Source organism: Solanum dulcamara, chromosome 7, assembly GCF_947179165.1.
Source record: "Solanum dulcamara chromosome 7, daSolDulc1.2, whole genome shotgun sequence".
Classification (NCBI taxonomy): domain Eukaryota; kingdom Viridiplantae; phylum Streptophyta; class Magnoliopsida; order Solanales; family Solanaceae; genus Solanum; species Solanum dulcamara.
The window spans coordinates 63,231,032-63,250,861 of NC_077243.1; the positions used below are offsets into that span (position 1 = coordinate 63,231,032).

General features: G+C 35.9%; 2 protein-coding genes and 1 long non-coding RNA gene across 8 annotated transcripts; all 3 read right to left on the reverse strand.

Moving 5' to 3' along the window:
* Nucleotides 1-3,807: 3,807 nt before the first annotated feature.
* LOC129894279 (uncharacterized) lies at nt 3,808-5,592 on the reverse strand. 3 transcript variants are annotated; one of them, XM_055969893.1, is made up of 5 exons: nt 5,453-5,592; nt 4,965-5,032; nt 4,755-4,887; nt 4,222-4,661; nt 3,808-4,071 (listed from the first exon to the last, which is right to left on the reverse strand). In XM_055969893.1, the coding sequence occupies exons 3-5, from the start codon at nt 4,764-4,766 to the stop codon at nt 3,951-3,953; spliced, it is 573 nt and encodes a 190-aa protein (XP_055825868.1). In that variant the 5' UTR covers nt 4,767-4,887; nt 4,965-5,032; nt 5,453-5,592; the 3' UTR covers nt 3,808-3,950. The 3 variants fall into 3 exon arrangements, with proteins under 3 accessions (XP_055825868.1, XP_055825867.1, XP_055825866.1); XM_055969892.1 differs by having other exon boundaries at nt 4,965-5,106; XM_055969891.1 differs by having other exon boundaries at nt 4,965-5,592.
* A 520-nt stretch (nt 5,593-6,112) lies between these two features.
* LOC129894281 (uncharacterized) lies at nt 6,113-12,733 on the reverse strand. Of its 4 annotated transcripts, XR_008767648.1 has the most exons (9): nt 12,564-12,733; nt 12,301-12,380; nt 11,104-11,910; nt 10,532-11,014; nt 10,141-10,273; nt 9,531-9,610; nt 9,358-9,438; nt 7,082-7,122; nt 6,113-6,431 (listed from the first exon to the last, which is right to left on the reverse strand). It is a non-coding gene; the product is annotated as an uncharacterized LOC129894281 (long non-coding RNA). The 4 variants fall into 4 exon arrangements; XR_008767646.1 differs by lacking the exon at nt 7,082-7,122 and having other exon boundaries at nt 12,301-12,374; XR_008767645.1 differs by lacking the exon at nt 7,082-7,122.
* A 511-nt stretch (nt 12,734-13,244) lies between these two features.
* Nucleotides 13,245-16,129, reverse strand: LOC129895701 (uncharacterized). Its single transcript, XM_055971450.1, has 3 exons — nt 16,028-16,129; nt 14,304-15,227; nt 13,245-13,966 (listed from the first exon to the last, which is right to left on the reverse strand). The coding sequence occupies exons 2-3, from the start codon at nt 15,161-15,163 to the stop codon at nt 13,777-13,779; spliced, it is 1,050 nt and encodes a 349-aa protein (XP_055827425.1). The 5' UTR covers nt 15,164-15,227; nt 16,028-16,129; the 3' UTR covers nt 13,245-13,776.
* Nucleotides 16,130-19,830: the final 3,701 nt, after the last annotated feature.

Sequence of the window (19,830 nt, forward strand, 5' to 3'; positions counted from 1 at the left end):
GACACTCCCTCTAAAAATGGTCCATTTGGCCACATTTATAACATCCAACCCTTCCCGCTCTGCACTCTCCCAAGTGGAGCCTACCGCACTTGCCGCATGGTGGCTTCCCTATCGAACCTTGACCCTCGCTAGCATAGGATTGAAAACCCTAGGGTCTGATATTCTGATGACTTTGTCTCTGTCGGTCATACCTGGGCTGCAGCATAGGTGCACTTGCAGTCGATGAGGCATAGCTGGAAGGCCTCTTCTGGAAGAAAGACCTATTGCTCTTGTTCTACCTCTGTTCATTCTCATGTCCCGCTTATTTTGCCTTTTTGCTCAGATGCTCCTACCTGTCTTTCCTCTTTTCGTCCTCCACCTGCTGAGCATACACCATCAATCTTGAAGTATCCATGTCGGAGATTAACAATGCTTCTTTGCACTCCCTCTTCACATGTCTCCCCAATCCAGAGACAAACTTTCTCATCTTCGACCTCACATCTGGGATCATTTCTAGAGCATACCTGGACAGCTAGATGAACTTCAGGCTGTACTCCTTAACAGTCATGCCTTCTTGTTTTAGATTCACAAACTCCTCCACTTTTGCTTCCCTCAATTTTAGGGGAAAGAAGTGGTCAAGAAAGGCTCCCTCAAATTCATCCCACACAGCAGGTTTAGCATTCTCACCCCTACCATGTTCCCATTGGTTATACCAGATGTTTTCCACATCCTTGAGCTGGTAAGACACCAACTCTACCCCCTCGATCTTTGTAGCATGCATAGCTTTCAGGATCTTCCACATATCATCAACAAAATTTTGGGGATCTTCATCAACCTTAGACCCCGTGAATGCCGGCGGATTCATTCTTAGAAAGTCTCTAATTCTGGCGGCAGCAGACGGCTCTTGGGAACTAGAGCTAAGAGTTGGCAAACTCTGGTTACCATTTTGGGCAGCCACTAGTTGACTGAGCATAGCAATCGCTCCTCGAAAATCTGCTTCCGACGTTGGTGCATGCGGAGTAGTAGGCACTTAAGGTGCCTCCGCATACCTCGCAGGTCGGCCTCTAGCCCTCGGTGGGTGTACTTCTGACTGAGGCATCTCTGTGTTATCAACATTTATCTGGCTGGCCATACGCTTAGGAGGCATTGTCTGCAACATATAAACGCACGAATTAGAAAGAAGTTTTATAGAGTTTAACTCTATCGCATGAATTTAGAGTATGAAAGAAAACAATTCTTAATGTCTTATAGCCTCCTGATTATAAGTGTGGTGCACAACACACCTATAAGCAAGATTCTACTAGACACGACTTCATAGACTCCCTAAGACTCTTGAACTCTGTGCTCTGATACCATGTTTGTCACACCCCGGGAGGGTACCCTAGGCGCGACCGGCACTCGAAATCCATTTCTGGCCTTCATGCGAACCACTTGGTCTAGTCACACTTTCATGCAATCACAATCACTTTGTGGAGGACTCAATCATAAGCACACTACTCATACTATAAGAGCTGAAGGCCAAACACTATCAACTCATCAAAACAAGTATAATAAAAGCTATTCAATATAACAGTCCAACATTCCCACACTCTGGTCTATGAAGCCTCTATAACCATCTAGGAGGTGCCAATGACAAACCCATGGCTACCAACAAGCAAGATAAAGAAAGCAAACAAAATGGTAAAGAAAGTCTGGCATCCTCCGGAAACTAGGAGTGCTCACCAAGTAGCTGGATGTGTGTAGATCTTCAACTGTGCGCCGATTGATGATTCATGAAATAATGCAGGCCAAATAGCGTCAGTACGTGGAATGTACGAGTATGCAAAATGGCCGAATAAAAAAACATTAGAAAAGGATCAACCAACTCGGAAATCTCAACTCATAAATAAGTGACAACTCACTCTCAAGTGTCCTAAGTCTAACAAGAAAAGGTTTAGACGGGACCAAGTCACATGCCACTCAACTCAACTGACTCAGAGTACTATCACGACCTAAATAGGAGTTTCTCTTATCCGACAACCATCACTTATGAGCTAGTGATAGTACAACATTCAGACGTTGTTGCCACGTCCGTCCATACCTTGCCAGGGCATGAACGCCTCCCTAATCATGGATTCCATCGATTAGTCAAGTCCTATCATTTCAGGATAATAAAATAGGAAACATCCGACTTTAACGGTTCGATCCCACGGAAAGCATCTGACTTTAACGGTTCCATCCCTACCTATGTTGGCGGCGTAGTTTTTGGGGTTCGAGTATGGACTATACTCTCACCCGCTTCGGTGCTCGATACTCCTCCCATGACTCCATGCTTATAAGATTCCATCCAATTATCTCAAACAAGCCCTCACGGCTAGTTTCATTTAGAACCTTGCCGACTCATTAACTCTATCCTCGATTCAACTCAATCGAGTCATAATGGCAAGTCTCATTTAGGACCTTGTCCACTCATCAATTCTATCCTCCAATCAACTCAATCAAGCCTAAATTAGATATTCATTTATAACATCCCACAAACATAACAAACCATTCATCTCCTCATTTGTCACCTCTTTAGGACTCATCACAACTCTAAGAATTTTAAAGCAACAATTCAAGAGGAGTAACACGTTTAAGGAAATTGACATATCCAACATAATCATATGATTAAGGAAATCAACAAAGCATATTAACGACCCATTTCCATCAACTCATGCTAATATGAAGGTTTTAGAAATTTCTAAGATCAACAACATCAACACAACAAGAATCAAAGTAATCAGAGGCAAGGCTCATTCAAACATAAACCTATCAAGAAACTCCATTTTTATGGACATCTAACCTGGAAAAAAAAGTAGGGCACTTGGGTGGACTCAACCCATGCTTTGAATAGCGTTACATCCCTTAAAATAGATTCTTGAAGAAACCTTGTTGTTGGGTCTTCAATGGCAACTTGAAGTCCTGAAGCTCTTGGAGACAAATCTTGTTGAAGAAGGATTTGAAGAAGAAGAGAGGGGCTTCTAGGGCTTTTTAGAGAGAGAGGGAGAGGCTGAAAAATAATCCAAAACGTTCAAGGCTTGATACATATATAATTTGGGACAATTCCCAAATTGCCCTTTCTCCAAATTCTGAAAAATAGGCTAAAAATGTTCTTGGCGCGATAGTGGCGCGTCGTGCCCTTACAGCGCCAAGCCCAAGTTTTCTGAGTTCTGGGAAAATAGGCTTGAAAACCCTGCACACCTCGTAGTGGCGCGCCGCGCCAGTGGCCAAACTACTGAGGCTTGTTCTTGGCGCGATAGTGGCGCATCGCGCCCTTACAGCGCCAAGCCCAGATTTCCAGCAGTTGCACCCTAGGCCTGAAATTTCTGCCGTGCTAGTTCATCTTAGGATCGTCGTTTCTTTTGACTCCGAACTCCAAAAATTACATTCTTAGTGGCGTTGGAAAGAAGACTCGACGACCTTTAATTTGGTAGGTCGTGGGCCACCCAGATTATCGTCTTTCAAAAGATAGGATCGTTAGAAGTCGACCCCTTAAATGAACCAATCCTAAAACTTAGCCACGACGAACCTTTTGGACTTAGTTTGGTCCTAGGGGTCCTTTGTGAACCCACATCACCTCCAACAGTCTTCAATTACTCAAGGACTCATCTCAACTCAAGCATATACTTCATAATAAATGAGTTCGACCCTACACGTATACAAGAAAGATCCGAATCTTAGGGGGGAAAATTTGGGGGGTGTTACATATACTTATGAAATATATTTAGTAGAAAAATGACTTTAATATATTGATAACAAAATGAGGTAGCAGCCACAAGTGAAACCAAAATAAGCTTAATTATTCAGAATCAAACTAAAATAAATAGTCACTACACAGACTTTAACTAATTAGTTATAATCTTGTCGCTACTATCACACTCTAAACATGCCCTATTAATTTTAGGCGGTGCTTCACTATCACTCATGGCTCTGGCTTCAATCTTCTGCTGATCCTAATTCCAAAGAAGGGTAGCATATCTTGTACGTAAGTATTGTGAATCAAAACTGTCCACGGGAATGCCTTGGCCATAACTCAAGTATTCCGCAAATGCAAGCATAAAAATTCCACAATCCCTACACAATAATTAAATTATCAATAAACTACCAAAAAAATAATCTATTCAATTTTTACCAGTTTGTTATAGAAGAAGTGGAAAGAAATGAATACATATTAACAAGTTATCAATAAGATATAAAAGAAAAAAATAAATTATATTAACTTACTTGCTACCAGATTCTTGTTGAGGTATATCTTTCATGAAAATCACATCAAAAAAGTCTGATTCGTCGAACGGTGCTTCGATTCCTTCCTTGGTATAGAAACCATACATTATTAGATATAAAGGAATGAGCTGAGAAAACTTTTGTATTTCAAATTTAATGGTTGCATCATGGCCTGCTGCTCTATATGAGTCATAAACATCAATACATTTATCATTAAGCGATACAACAGCCAATACCCAGTACACTTTGTATCCGTTGATATAATCACCTATGAGGCGCTCTTCATCATCACAACTTTCAACTCTTTCTAAATCAACATACTTGTCCAAAAGCAATGCAATCTTGGACTTAAACACACAATCTACAGTTGTGTATTTAAATGAGTTGCCAACATTGTACTTGGCTTTCTTTCGCAGGTAATATAGGATCACATCAATATGCTGCAACATATATCATGGAATAGACCATAAAATTACAAAGATAATAAAATGATGCTCTTTTATTTATAATACAATTGAAGATATAATACTTACCGAATCGTTCATCAACAGTCCTTCGAAGAATCACTTGTGGAACCAATTCTTGTCACTAATCAAGTCAACACCAAAATTCATGGAGACGGATATATTGGATTTGTTCTTCTTGTAATGGTCTTGATGATTCAGCCTAAAAAAATTAAAAGATTGGACAATATTTAGAGAAATACAAAAAGAGCTTAACATTAAAATATGTATGATTCCTACTTATGCTCATGCCTCACAAGAAGTCCTTCCCGAACCCAATTAAGGAATGCTTCGAATAAAGAGGTATCCTGCTGGTCATATATAAGATCAGAAGTAAACGGATGTTTCATTTCAAAAATGGAAGGGTATACTGATGAACTACCTGTAAAGAACAGAACGTGATGAATTAATACTTGATTTACAATCAAAATTTGTCCATACGCGAAACAAACATAAAATAATGAAAAAATTGAAACATAAAAAGAATAAGGGGGAAATACAACACCAGTAGATGATCCAAAAGTTGTTAAATAAGGAGACGTATTAAAAGTACATAGACGTCTGATTCTCTACATAGGTAATAGTGTCTGATCTTCAATATTGGTGACTGAATGCGGAATGATGCTTTTTCCTAGATTTAAACTTGGTAACAGCTCATCTGGAAGCCATTGTGATTGCGATATTTGATTTGTGGGAATCAACAATCAAATAGGAGTTGGACATATCACCTGATCATCAGAAAGTTCGTTCTGAACTTCAATGGGCGTTTCATGTGCTTCTTTCTGCCCTAATTTACTAGGTATCTCAGCTTTGAAGTTAGAATGATGTACCTACTCATATAAAACATGTAAATTATATTAAAATAAAGACATTCTTAAACTAAACAGATAATTATTGTATTCATGTGAGAAATGAATATACTTGTTCTAAAGTTGGTTACAAATATTGAAGCAATAACAACAAAATCATACAAATAAACCTCAAAATTCATAGTTGATTATTAATCAGATACATCATATCAATCAATCACCTAAAAACTCTATGAAAATAAAAAGTAACTTCCTTAACAAACAGAAAACCAAACCACCTGCACATCTCAATGGAAATGATAATATGACAACTCATTCATTGTGATTGCGATATTTGATTTGTGGGAATCAACAATCGAATAGGAGCTGGACATATCACCTGATCATCAGAAAGTTCATTCTGAACTTCAATGGGCGTTTCATGTGCTTTTTTCTTCCCTAATTGTCACGACCCGAATCTAGGCCATGATGGCGTCTCCTATAACCCCCGAGTATACAAGCCAAACCCAATTTATGCGGAAGTCAAACTCCAATATAATTAAATAATAAATAACATAAGAAGCGGAAGCAAATAAAATATAACAAAAGAATAGTCGGGTCAAAACATAGATATTTAAATACAATACAAAATATACAGATGGCCTGATAGTAACCAAAAATGACAAACTGACACTAGACCAAATCCCGGACCTAGTTCACCTATACAGGAACTACTAAGTACAAAAGCTGACAAAATGTATAAATATACAATACAGATCTGACTATCCAAAATACAAAATACAAGTCAGAGCAAAAGAGGAAATGTAGCAAATCTCTAAACTTCGGGAGCTCACCACAATCCGAATCTGGAACCGCTAAGAATGATCAAGCACGCGCTGGAGGTGGCTCAAACTAGGAGCTGCATCAAAATGATACAGAATTGCAGTATGAGTACCAAAATACAGGGTACCCAGTACGTATCATAGGCCGATCGAGCTTAGAAAAGATGAATATATAATAAGTAGCACGATGATACTAATAATAATAATAATAAGAGACGATCACAAACTACATATACGAGGAAAGAGGGCACAAGAATAATCATTAGGTAGTCAAATAAATCCGACCAATTATGTAAGCACGTCAATAATTCCAACTGGTAAAATACCGAAAGAATAATCAAATGAAAACTCGTAGCTAAGGCTCAAAATCCTCAAAAATATCATGAAACACCCGGAATTCACGCCTCGAGCTTTTTTAAAATAGTAATAATAATAGTAACCCAAGATATGTATCAACGGGTCGCCCAAAATTCACGCCTCGAGCTTCTCAATAATCATAATAATAATAACCCAAAATATGTATTAACGGGTGCCAGAAATTCAGGTCTCGAGCTTCTCGATAAGAAATACCATGATTAAGATATCACCAGTATTTTCTTAAAATCATTACACTTATTCATCATCCAAAAATTGTGAAATTTTGATTTTTATTCTTTCTTTAAAAGGGACTTTAACATCGGTGTGGGAAATCAATACAAGTAGTACGTCAAAATCATATATTACTCACCTGAGACTCTGGTATGCCGAAAGCACAGCCTCGGGCCCATCCTATCAATATCATAATCAACCAAGGCATAAACATAATTCAAAAATCACAAAGAATGACAAACCGATACAAACAAGTCAAGCAAGCGGCATCCTAAGTTCAAATCACATACGAGCAAATTCTAAGGATCCTAAACTATATAAACAAGTCAAGAAAGGACTTACACTAAGGATCCAACAACTAAAATCCCAAACTAGTCACTAACAATGATCATCATTTTCAAAACTCCCAATGGAAAATCAACACCTAAATTTTCAACCTAATCATGCGTTAATACTCAAAATCTACCAATTCTAGCCAAGCCAAGTCTAAAAACAGTAAGCCATAGCCTACTTCAAACCCAAAATCGCACCCGAGCAGTTAAATTTGAGTCTTTCCTTTTCGGATCACCTCCAAACGATGTCACTCTATCAAATTATCAAAGAACACATCACAACAAGGCCAACGATACCCATATTGCTATAATTACAAACGGAACTAAAATCGGGTAAAAATTCGACATTGAGACCCGCGCACGGAATCGAAAAACCAACTCCGTCACAAGGTCCCAAACAATTCAAGAAACTTCTAGCCCGAAAATGGGCGCATTCCGAACAGCAGAAAAGCTCAAACAAACCCACAAAATTAAAGCCCTAGAATAGTTCAAAAATGCAAGACATAAAAAAATCTACGCGAAACTTACAAGGTTTTTAGGACGGAAAAAGGTCCCAGAACGTCCCCGCAGAAATTCCCAACACACCAGAACAAGAATGATCAAAAATGACCAAGAATTGCTCTCCAAATCACTCTTTTCTAAGTTCCAAAATGGGACTTAGACTACTGAAAACGGACATTTAATTCACTGGATTCAGTTATTTTATTCATCGCGATCGCAAGGTCTGCTCCAGCTAACCCATCACAGTCACGATGGACAATTACGCGATCGCAATACCTAGTGTCTCAGACCTTTGCGATCGCGGACCCCTAGGTCGCGAACGCAAAGATTAAAAGTTTCTACACTAGCAGTTCAACTGGTGCTGAACTTTGGGGAATGAGATTTCTCTCTAATGGGAGTCCGAAATTCATTCGGAACCTCGCGAACTCAACGGACTATGCTAACCAACTGGAAAAGGCATTCCAGACTCAATGGAATTGACGAATTTTCCAATAGAGGTCGTTTCGTTGAAAAGTTGACCAAAGTCAACACTTTTCAAAGAAAACTTCCAAAACGTACAAACAGCCAAAATCTCACTCTGAGCACCTCGGGAATCGAAACAAAGGTCATTTTAGACCAAACTCGATATTTCAGAGCTAATCGCACTGGTATAATTTTCATCCGACCGCGTTTACTTAATATATTGACCGAAGTCAAACTTGGCCAAACTTTAAAGTTAAAACGGTAAAACCACATAAACTCAAAACAAAGACTCCAAAACCAAAACCAACCTTCCTTCTAGAGTAAAATGGACCTTCCGGAGTTGATAGAACCGTCAGAACTCTCATACGATGCCCGAATCTCCGTATGTTGACTAAGGTCAACTCTTTCAAACCTTAAGTCTCAAAAATGGCCAAACCACCTAAAAAATCAACCGGATACCTTGGGAAGCGTGCCACCCATCCCAACACTACATATAAGCTATAAACAAGCTACGAAAAGGGGGTAAAACAGTAAAGTCACGTAAAAACCGAAAATAACCTCGAAGGTCATTACACTAATTTACGAGGTATCTCAGCTTTGAAGTTAGAATGATATACCTACTCATATAAAACATGTAAATTATATTAAAATAATGACATTCTTTAATTAAATAGATAATTATTTTATCCATGTGAGAAATGAGTATCTGTTCTAAAGTTGGTTACAAATATTGAAGCAATAACAACAAAATCATGCAAATAAACCTCAAAATTCATACTTGATTATTAATCAAATACATCATATCAATCAATCGCTTAAAAACTCTATGAAAATAGAAAATAACTTCCTTGAAAACAGAAAACCAAGCCACCTACAAATCTCAATGGAAATGATAATATGACAACTAACTTTCTACTTGGGTCAAGTAAAATCCATGCTTCAATCTACAAATTTCATCGCAAAATTAAGACCAACTGGAGCATCATTACTCTCTAAGCTTCTAATTACACAAGTACTTTGTATGCAATTTATGGTATGCATATTCACGACAGGGGACTTAACCAAATTCTCTGTGTTAAAAAATGCAAGAAATTCAATAGCATGCAAGTAATAAACATACTTGTTCCTCTATATGTATTGCATCACTTTGAATGATATCTGTGTTCAAAAAATTGACAACCGAAGACTCAACATCGACGCCCTGTAATATAAAAATACATTATTTAAACTGAGTAGAATATAATGAATAAGTAAAGGGGAAGCTAACCATCAATTTACAAGTAATGAGCATACTTGAGGTTGCAAAATTTTTCCATCGATGGTAAGTCGTTCAAGTTCATCAGATTCTCATCTGAATAATTTCCACCCAAACTCTAGAAAAAAAAATAAACAGATAAAATGATGCATTGGATGTAATTATTGAGTTTTGTGCATTAGAGTGTAATTGTAATCTAATGAATTAGTATGAATCAATAAATGACAGCAGCACTTTGTATGTCATCTGAGTTCTCAACAGGGAAAGTAATACCAACACTGAAAAAAATTAAAATTCATAAAAGACTAATATGCACTGAATTCGTATATATATATAAAAAAAAACAATCATACCTTATCAGCCACCTAAATGTTGTACAAAATTTGCAAACACATTGATATGAATTGAGTACACACAAAATACAAAATAATAGGTAAATACAGAATACAAAAAAAGATAAGTAAATACAAATACAATATAAAGTGATACAAAAATAAGGACTGTACATAAAGAATACAAAATAATAAGTAAAATAAAGAATACAAATTAGTAATTAAATACAAATACAAAAATAATGTGATAGAAATAATTAATTGGAGCCAATTAAACATATTAAATGAATACTTAAAATAGGTTATAAATGAATACCTTTGTCGCCTCAAACCGATTTTTGTCTACCTATACTTTTATACTTGTGGATCGTTGAATGGTAGTTGGTGGTGCTCTTTTCAAACTATCTTTCGGGTGTTAGCTGGAATAACTAGATCTTCACTTTAGTGGCCTGTATAAAAAAATTAAAAAAAAATATAGTCATTGTTTGATACATTCAGAAAACAGTACATTATGAATGGTATTGGCATACCTTTTGGACAGCATCATTACATTTCATAGCATCAAGAACGAGTTTGAAGTTATTGTTAATTAATTTATGGATATCTTGAAACTCTTGTTTGACCCGATTCTCAAATAACAAATTATACCTTCACGTAATACCAAATGTATATAAATGAATAAAACAAATACAATATATCCTACGTACCTCATTTCTTAGAGATGAAATTTCTTGCCTTAATGATTGTTGTTCCGATTCACTTGCTTTTGGGATACCGAATTTGTCAGATGATGGTCTTTTTGGAACATAAATATGAGTGATAGTCTTCTTTTTAGCCACGTCTGATTGCTTGTGCACACTCTTTGATGGTTGAATCTTTTTCCCTAACTGTTTTATGGCAGGACATACCCCAGTCTTATGAACAGGCTGTTTTTCAACATGAGACAAAAGCTGCTTCATCCTCTTTTTAGCCGATGACAATGAAGGACCAACTTTGCCTTTTCTTTTATCCTTTGCTGTTGGTGGCGGTACATCCTGAAAGTCGTCATCTGAATTTTTGTCAAATTCTGGTGTGGAATCAGAATCAGATGAATCTGGTATCTTATCTTCCATTTGTTTTTCAACACCCTCCAGTGGCAACTAGAGTACTGCAACCTCTCTTGGAGATGGAGTTATATTCTTGAAATTCAACTACCAAATAAAATGAATAATCAATTCATTTGCTAATAAGATCACAAAAAAGAAAGTATATTTTTTAAAAGAATTAACATCTTACTTACCTGATTGTTAAGGTCACTGAATATTTCTCTCATTAATGGCTTATACAGAGGATGCGCTTCTAAAGTCTTCCAGTTGAGCAATCGTGGTATGCGGCTGCCTTGCTTTTGGACAATCTTTAAATCACCACTGGAACTGCACTCATAAAGCCACACTTGCATAACAAGTGGCATACTATGAATTCTATAATACTTCTTCGAAAAGTTCATCTTCTTACTTATACTTTTAAGCAACACATAGAAGGCTCTCTTACCCCATGGGTAATCCTTGTACTGTCCACTCTCAACTAAATCAAAATTCTTTCTAGGGACTGATTTGCAATTCTTTTCACCAGAGTAAACAAACGTATGAATTAAATAAAGGATAGCGAACTTAAGAGCATCCTCATCATTGTCCCCCCAAACTCTCCCTTTAAAGCTCTCGATCAGGTCTCTTTTCTTCACTGGCACTATACCTTGAAAATATTTTTTCATTAACCTATTCAGTTCTTGTGTGTTGAATTCAAAATCATCTTCATCACCCACACAATTTAAACCGCTTGTTAATGCCAATTCCCTAATAGTGAATCTCAAAGTAGTTCCATTCGAGAACTATAATTCAGTTCCAAGAACCATAAAACATCGAAAGATTTGTGGTTGAACATAGCATTCGTGCATTCTCATGAAATGACCAAAACATGAATTTTCACAAAACATCTCATATTGATGCTCGTTCAGAACCTCCATCAAATCTTTTTGTATGTCATTATTGTTGTAGCATTGCATGTGGGGAGCATGCTTGGGTGGATTTTTCACAAAAAAATCAGTATCCTGAAAAACATTAAGTATACAAAGACTAGTATGAATATAATTTAAAAAGTGTAAAAATGGGATACAAAATAATGAAGAATAAAAAATATAGCATACACTAACATACTTATTGTGAATAGGATACAAATTAGTGAATAATACAATGTATGTAGATAATTTAGAATTGCAATCAAACAAACTCAAGGGAAACAGAGTTTAAAAAAATACAGTATGCATATGATAGCATACAACTTTGGAATATCAATATCATTCACTTTTTTATTGTGAATGTAAATTGTGAAAATACAATATAAGAGTGAATACAAATTAAAAAAGAAATATAAACTGTGTATAACTTAAAAAATCAGTCAAACAAATCAACAGGACAACATAATGCATAGTTTAAAATACCTCTTGTTATTCTCCCTTCGCCAGTCATGGAGAAAAAAATTGGGAGTTTCTTTTAGCTCTGCCCTAATTGAAATCTGGGACTTGTATAAAACACCAAAATGAAGAAAGTATAAATGAATCAGATATGGAAAACAAAACGAAGACTAAACAAAAATCGTAATTAACGGAAATATACATATACCTATACATTAAAATAATTAAAAGATGCAAAAAGTGATAAATCAAACTTATAAAATATCGAAAAAATCTCAAAAGATACATACCCACAAATGTAGACACCTGATATAGTGGGATCTTTGTATGACTTTTTCCGATTTGAGAAAAAAAGAGAGAGAGAAGATGTGAGTGAGAGATATCGGCTAAAGGGATATGCGAGAAAGGGAAAGGAAATATTGAGAAGAGAGAGAAATAGAATTGTTTAGAAAGAGAGAGTGGAAATGAGGAGGAGGATTAATTTTAGGAGATAATTAAAAACATAAAATTTGCTATAAAAATAAAATATAATTGTATTTAATAATTTTTTTAAAACTATGGGATTTTTGCTTAGTTGTATAATTTATGACATGTAGCTTCTTCTATTTTTTCTACTCGTTACGTGCACATAAGGTATATGTATTTTTTTCTTGCTAACTCAAAAAGAAATAAATTTCAATTATACCTTAATACACTTTATTAATTATTTTAGCTTTAAGTCATCTCAGATTTCAGTGGAGGGCCAGTATAATAGTTTTGAAAAGAAACAATAGAATAAATTCTTTGAAATCCATTTTTATCATGTGCAGAGAGAAAAGAAGTCCAACATATATCTGGCAATGCACTTAATATTAATTTTCCAGCAGACTGAAGTTTTCTTTACCCATAACTTGCTACAAGCAATGACCTTGAAATCCCACTGGAAAAGTGTATTTAGCTGAACGAAATATATGACGTTGAATGGGATAACATAAAGTGTGTCCAAGTAGAGCATCTGTGTATGCTATAATCCACCAGTTACATGTATAAATGCTGAATGTAAGCAATGATGGACAAAAGTTAAAACAGAAAAAGTTGTTATTATCTCCGAGCTTTGAGAGTTACAGTGGCGACCATACAAGATAAAAACTACTAATGCCAGGTGCAATGACAACTTATAATAACGAGAGATTCAAGTAGCAAAGTTCTGGTATTGCTCCATCTGCTTGCAGAAGAGGATTTCGTCCCCCATATGAAATTGATGATATGCCCAAATGACCCGAGCCACTTCCTTGGAGTTTAGGGGGCTTGATTCCCCTTGACGAGGTCAAAAAGCATACTTGATCGAGTCTTTGATGGAACGTCAACTGGCTTGGATTGGAGTTGGTGCCGAAAGAAAATTCAAGATTCACCACGAAGACAGTCCTAATTTCCAGTTCCCCCTCAATTCAGAAAAGAAGTGTCATTGATAATTTAGTCATTCTTGTCATTGCATACCGGACACTACAGAGAAACATATATATATCAACAACAGCGAGGCCAACAAGTGAAACATGAACACCAAGTTTTCGCTGCTACTTTAGGCTGTGATTCTGATTGTTTTTGTTGTGGCTGTTTTTCAGGTTGGAACTCTGGTTGAGGTCGAGGTTGAGATTTTTCTACTTTCTCAGATGCACCTTTCAGCGAGTTGCTTTTCCCACCATCATTTACTAGTCTGGAATGTAGAAAAACAAATCATGTTATCCTCATTTAGCAGAACACTAAAATGACAGTGTCAAGATCCAAAAACGAATAAAAGGTTAAATCCATTTCTCAGAAGATTTTATAACTTTCTTGGAGAGAAGTGAGCTAATTTACATATTTCTCGAATTGTTAAACAACATTAAGAGGGTTACTACATCAAAATCCCCTCAATTAACAAGGCATAGACAAACATGCTAAACCTAATCTGTCTAATGAAAACAGTTGGCAAAATTCTAAAGTTGATCAAATTATTTGGGACAAAAGTTTAGTTCTTTAATAAAAAAGTTGATCCTGAAAGGAGAGCTTACACTGGGAAAACAAAGGATTTGCTGCTGTTTCCACTCGCCTCGGAGTAGCAAGGTGAAGAAGCATGAGCAGGTGATGAAATACGAGTTTCCTCAATTGGAGGAGCCACTCTATCATCAGGCCTGTTGGAGGTGGTAGCAGTAGGCTCTTCAATGATATTAGTAGTTGTTTTTTGTTTGATATTATTCACAGTTATTTCCTCTGGTACCACTTTGAGGTTCTCGACATTCTTCTCTTGTATACCGGGACCTTCCAAAGCTCTTCCAACTTTTTCATCATTATCTCTACTAACTTCGATAAGTGGGGGAAGAGGGGAATTTAAGCTCTTACTTTCATTGTATTTAACTTCAGACGTGTAATATGGATTGGCTGTTGAATTTTCCCATTCCTCAGGGATTTCTCCTGATTTAGGTAGCATGTAAGAATAATCTGTAGAGAAATTATTGGCTCCCATCTGAATGCTAAATAACGACTCGTTTGAAGCAGTACTCCATTCCGTAGTGGTAGGTTTGCTCGAAAAAATGGATTTTGGAATACGATTAGGATCATAACCTGGAGGTTGATCCATAGTATGTAAAGGAGGGGATTTCATTGGCTCAACATTCTGAGGAAAAGCATCAGGAGATAACGGATTTCCTGTTTCAGCACGCGGAGATGAACTCATCATGCTCCATTGAGGCGTCTGAGAAGAAACATCAGGAATAGACGAGGCTGCTGGACTCGGAGCATCTTCTTCAGGCTTGGTATATATATCTCCAAGAGACTCCTTTGGATGTGTACTTAGTTCTAGAGATGAATCAGAGGACGAAGAAGCTGATAAATGAGAATTCGAATGCTGCATTACTGGCTTCTTATTCTCCATTCTTATTTCCCTTTGATCAAACACAACTCTTCAATGGTATCGACAAGTCAAGCAAATATTTCTCCTGCAAAATGAGGAAGATTCAACAAACATGTACGATTAGTCAATGCTATTTTCCTAGTTCAATCATAATTATGGTGTCCATGTCAGCTTAAATGCACCACAACTATTCACCGGATAATTGTTACCTCCCACCAACACATGTATAGAATAACTCTATCCATCCAGACTTAAGAAGATGAGCAAATATCACTTGTCTAGACTTGAACCCTGGTTTCTAAAAGGATTTTCACTCAATACATCGACTACTAGGCCACATCTTTGGGTGTACCGGTTTCATACTAAGTCCCATGAAACGTACCAATTTCATTTCACCAAAATGGAAATGAGAAGGCCACTTTTTTAACATTATGATTTAAAATTAGACAAAAAGTTAACATTTGCATGGTTTCCCCTTGTTCGTTGAAGATTCGTACAACAACAATCAATCAATCTATTACACTTCAATCTCAAACCAGTTCTGGTCGACTATATGAATTCTTTGATTATCCTTTCTTTCACCGTATGATGCTAGACCAACAAATTTATTTTCAAACCCTGAATTTGCAAATCCAAATTAACTTCCATAAAGCTTTTAGACTGAAATTATGCATAACATAAACCATCATTATGTAAACAATTATAGAGGCATAATTCTTTGCACATAAGTTCGCTTGTGCACCACGATTATTAAAAAAAATAATCAAAATCTACTCAGCTCCAAATCAAATGGGCATGTGAGAGACAGAAAAACAACATAATATGATTGGATGCAAAATTTATATTTCAAATGAGCTTTAAGAGAAAAAAGAAATATGAAAGTACCTAATATATCCGTAGCACCTTCATTGGAATCTTAGTAACTAGCTTTTTCATATTTGAAAGTAAGTGCAAATTACCAACATAGAAGTGGAATTTCTGCAAAACAAAAAAGCTAAAGATTGAAAATCAACAATTTGAATATGTAAAAAGGACAAAAGGATAAATGCAAAACCAAAATGGATTTAGGTAGGGTAGGTAGGAAAAAAAAGAATAAAAAAGGAAAACAATTTTATATTTAGGGTAAAAATATTTGCATAAAAAACGAAGGGACAAGCGGCCATTTCGGTAATGTCTAATTTGTAACCGATCATTGGCGCCATTGCCAAGAGGCCATTTCACCATATGGACTTTGTTGAGGTAACTACTTACTATTTAAATTTTGCCACACTTTGGGTTAAATTTTTCCCAATTTTTTTGAAGTCCCTTGTAGGTTTGATATATTTAATTTTTATTTTCATTTTTCTATATTTTACCAAAAAAATAATAAGTGTATTTTGTTTTACGAGCGCAATAAATGACATATATCCCTCTGATATAACCGGTGTGTCGAATAATTATAGTGGTCTGGTATAATTTGTGAATGATTCAACAAAATAATTATATTGAATGTAGCATGTAGTTATATCGAGCTATCATATTTTGTATTGTCTTCCACGTTTTTTTGTTATAAATGAGTATCTGATATAATTTGTGAGAAATTCAAAAAACAACTAGGTTCAGTCAGGGGCAGAGCTATAATATATTGTTTCCCTTCCAACATACACGCAAGTGTATGTGGTCACAAGTAATAAGTGATTACTTTTGAAATGGGGTTTATTGATCCCTAAGAGACTTAGTCATTGACAAGCTATTTGTTTTCCGATTGTAATTATTAGAGCCAGTCTTGTTTGATTTCAGAGAAGTTGCTTTGGTGATTGCTATACTAACTATTACTTCTATTGACTATAAAGTCAAAAGATTGTGTGTCAGGTCTACTTACAAAAGGATCTAATTAGAGAGGCGATTGATAAATCATCAAAGAAAATGACAATATGACCGAGATCACACTACTAAAAATGCAGAAAAACGATGAAATAAAAAACAACAGACGGTGTCAATATTGAAAAGTGATGGCAAAAGCAATGTTGTCTGTCATTTTTTTATTTTTTTTACAAAAGCGACGGACAGTGACTTTATGTCCGTCGTTTATTTTGGCAGATTTTTATGATAAATATTTATGTAATTAATAATTATTTATTTAATATATGCGGCGACGCTGTCCGGCGCTTTTAATAAATAATAATAATTTATAAATTAATTATTTATGATGTCGTCCGTCGCTTTTAATAAATCATAATTTATATTATTTTTGTATAATTAGCGATGGACGACGTCGATTAGTCCGTCGCTTTTGATCAAAATGTTTGGTCAAACATTTTAAAATAGCGGCGGATGAAGCGACACTGTCATTCGCTTTTCTATAAAATATCCTAGACCAGAGACGGGAATTTTCCCATTTTTCCTCTCTCTCTTTTTCTCTCTTCCTTCTCTCTAAACCCCCGCCTAGCCTCCAGCTCCACCACCGCCCCCGCCTCCAACTCACCACCGTTCATTGTCCCCCTTCTGTTGCTGCTGCGCCGCCTGCCGCCACCCTTCCCCCTCCGCCCCTGCCCCTCTCTCTCTTATTATTAAGGTTAGGATTTTGAAATTTTTTAGTTTTTTTTTGCAAATTGATTAATTTTTTATTTGTTAGTTTGTTTATTCTATTTAGTTTGTTGAATCTATGTTATTAATATAGTTAGTCTGTATATTTGATTGTGAATTAGTGCATGAAGTTTCAATTTTGATTTTAGGGCTTTAGTTTGAATTGGAATTTTTTAAATTAGATGTTGAATTGGGTATTTTTGAGTAGGAATTGAAGTGCTTTTGAAATTAGAAGTTAGAATTAAGAACTAATTAGAAATTAGATGTAACACCCCCAAAATATTTTCGCTAAGATTCAAACATTTCTTCACGTGAGTGTAGACTCGGACTGGAGGACTTGTAATTTTACACATGAGTTAGGATCAATTCCTAAGTAATTGAAGTGTGTTAGATGTGTTTAGGGGTCATAAGGGATCTCTAACACCAAATCGAGTCCAAAGAACTCCAATCGATTAAGTTTTCGGGTGAGTTAGTATTAGGGTCAACTTCAAACGAGCATCTCTCCTAGAATATAAAGAACTGGGTGTCCCACCACCTACCAAATTAAAGGTCTTTGAGTCTTCTTTCCAACGCCACCAAGATTGTAATTTTTTGAGTTCGGAGTCAAAAGTTATGGTAATTTTACTACAGACTAGTACTGCAGGAATTTCAGGCCTGGGCGAAAATTTAGGCTTGGCGCTCCAGTGGCGCCCGACGCCACTATAGCGCCAGAAAATGACCTCAGTAGTTTGGTCCTTGGTGCGATGCGCCACTATTAGATATGCAGGGTTTTAAGCCTATTTTGGCTTGGCGCTGTAGTGGCGCGACGCGCCACTATAGCGCCAGCAAGATTTTTGCCCAGTTTTCCAAATTTTTGAAAAGGGGCAACTTGGACTTTTTCCTAATTATATATACACCATCCTTGGACGTTTTTGGACCATTTTTCAGTCCTCCCTCTCTCTCTAAAAAGCCCTAATATTTTCTCTCTCTTCTTCTTCTTCTTCTTCAAATCCTTCTCTAATAAAGATTGCCTTCAAGAGTTTCAAGAATTCAAGCCTCCCATTGAAGGCCTAACATCAAGGTCTCTTCAAAGTCTTCAAACAAGGTATGTAAGGCTAACCTAAAATATGAATTGAGTTCTTCCATATGCCCATAGATGTGTTGAATAGGAGTTGTGAAAGAGTTGAACCTTCTAGGAAGGTTTTCTTGAAAGTTTCCCTAAACTATAGAATGTCTTTAGATAATATTGGTTGATTGATGATTTTAATGACTTGAGTTACTAAATAGTTATCTTTTATATTATTGACTACAAATGGATCTTTGCATATAAATTAATATGTGTTGATGGTATCCTTGAGTTGAGTTTTGTTGAGAGTATGGATTCATATTTCCTTCACATGAACCCAAGATAAGATTTCTTTTGGTCATAATGTGTCTTGAGTTTGAGATGGATGGTTTTGTATATATGTGTAAAGAATGACTTGGATAGTTAGGAATGTCCTTTCACTTCTATAAATTGAACATAGGACTAAAATAAGGATTTTGGAGTAGATATTTAATTGTGATGTGATGATAATGTTTGGTGATGATGTGAATGATGATATATGATGATGATGTGATGATTATGTTTGATGATGATGTGAATGATCACATTTGACGATGATGTGAATGAAGAGGTTATGTTGATGAGGATGTTATGTGATGAAGTGGATTGGAGTCTAATGTGATTATGTGATATGTGAATTGCATAATTTGAGTTGATTGGAGTTATATGAATATTTTGAAAATAAATGATCTTTTGAGAAGGAGCTTTAAATAAATGATTTGTGAACCTTTTAGCATAAACTACTTATACACTATTTTGAGTCTAAAGAATGATTATTTTCATCTTTGACTTAAAAAGGAGTTTAAGTATGAGTTGAGTTTGAGGAGCCTCTAAATTATCATTTTTGAACATGAATATTTTGAGTATAAATGAGTTGAGTATTTTTACATTAAAATATCTATTTTGAGTTTGAGTTGAGGAGTTGAAATTATATTTTTAATGTACAAAATATTTTCTGCATTTATTGAGTTGAGATTGTATAAATTTTAAAGAGAAGAGTTTGATGATTTGAGATGAGTCGATTTGAAAGAAGGTCCAA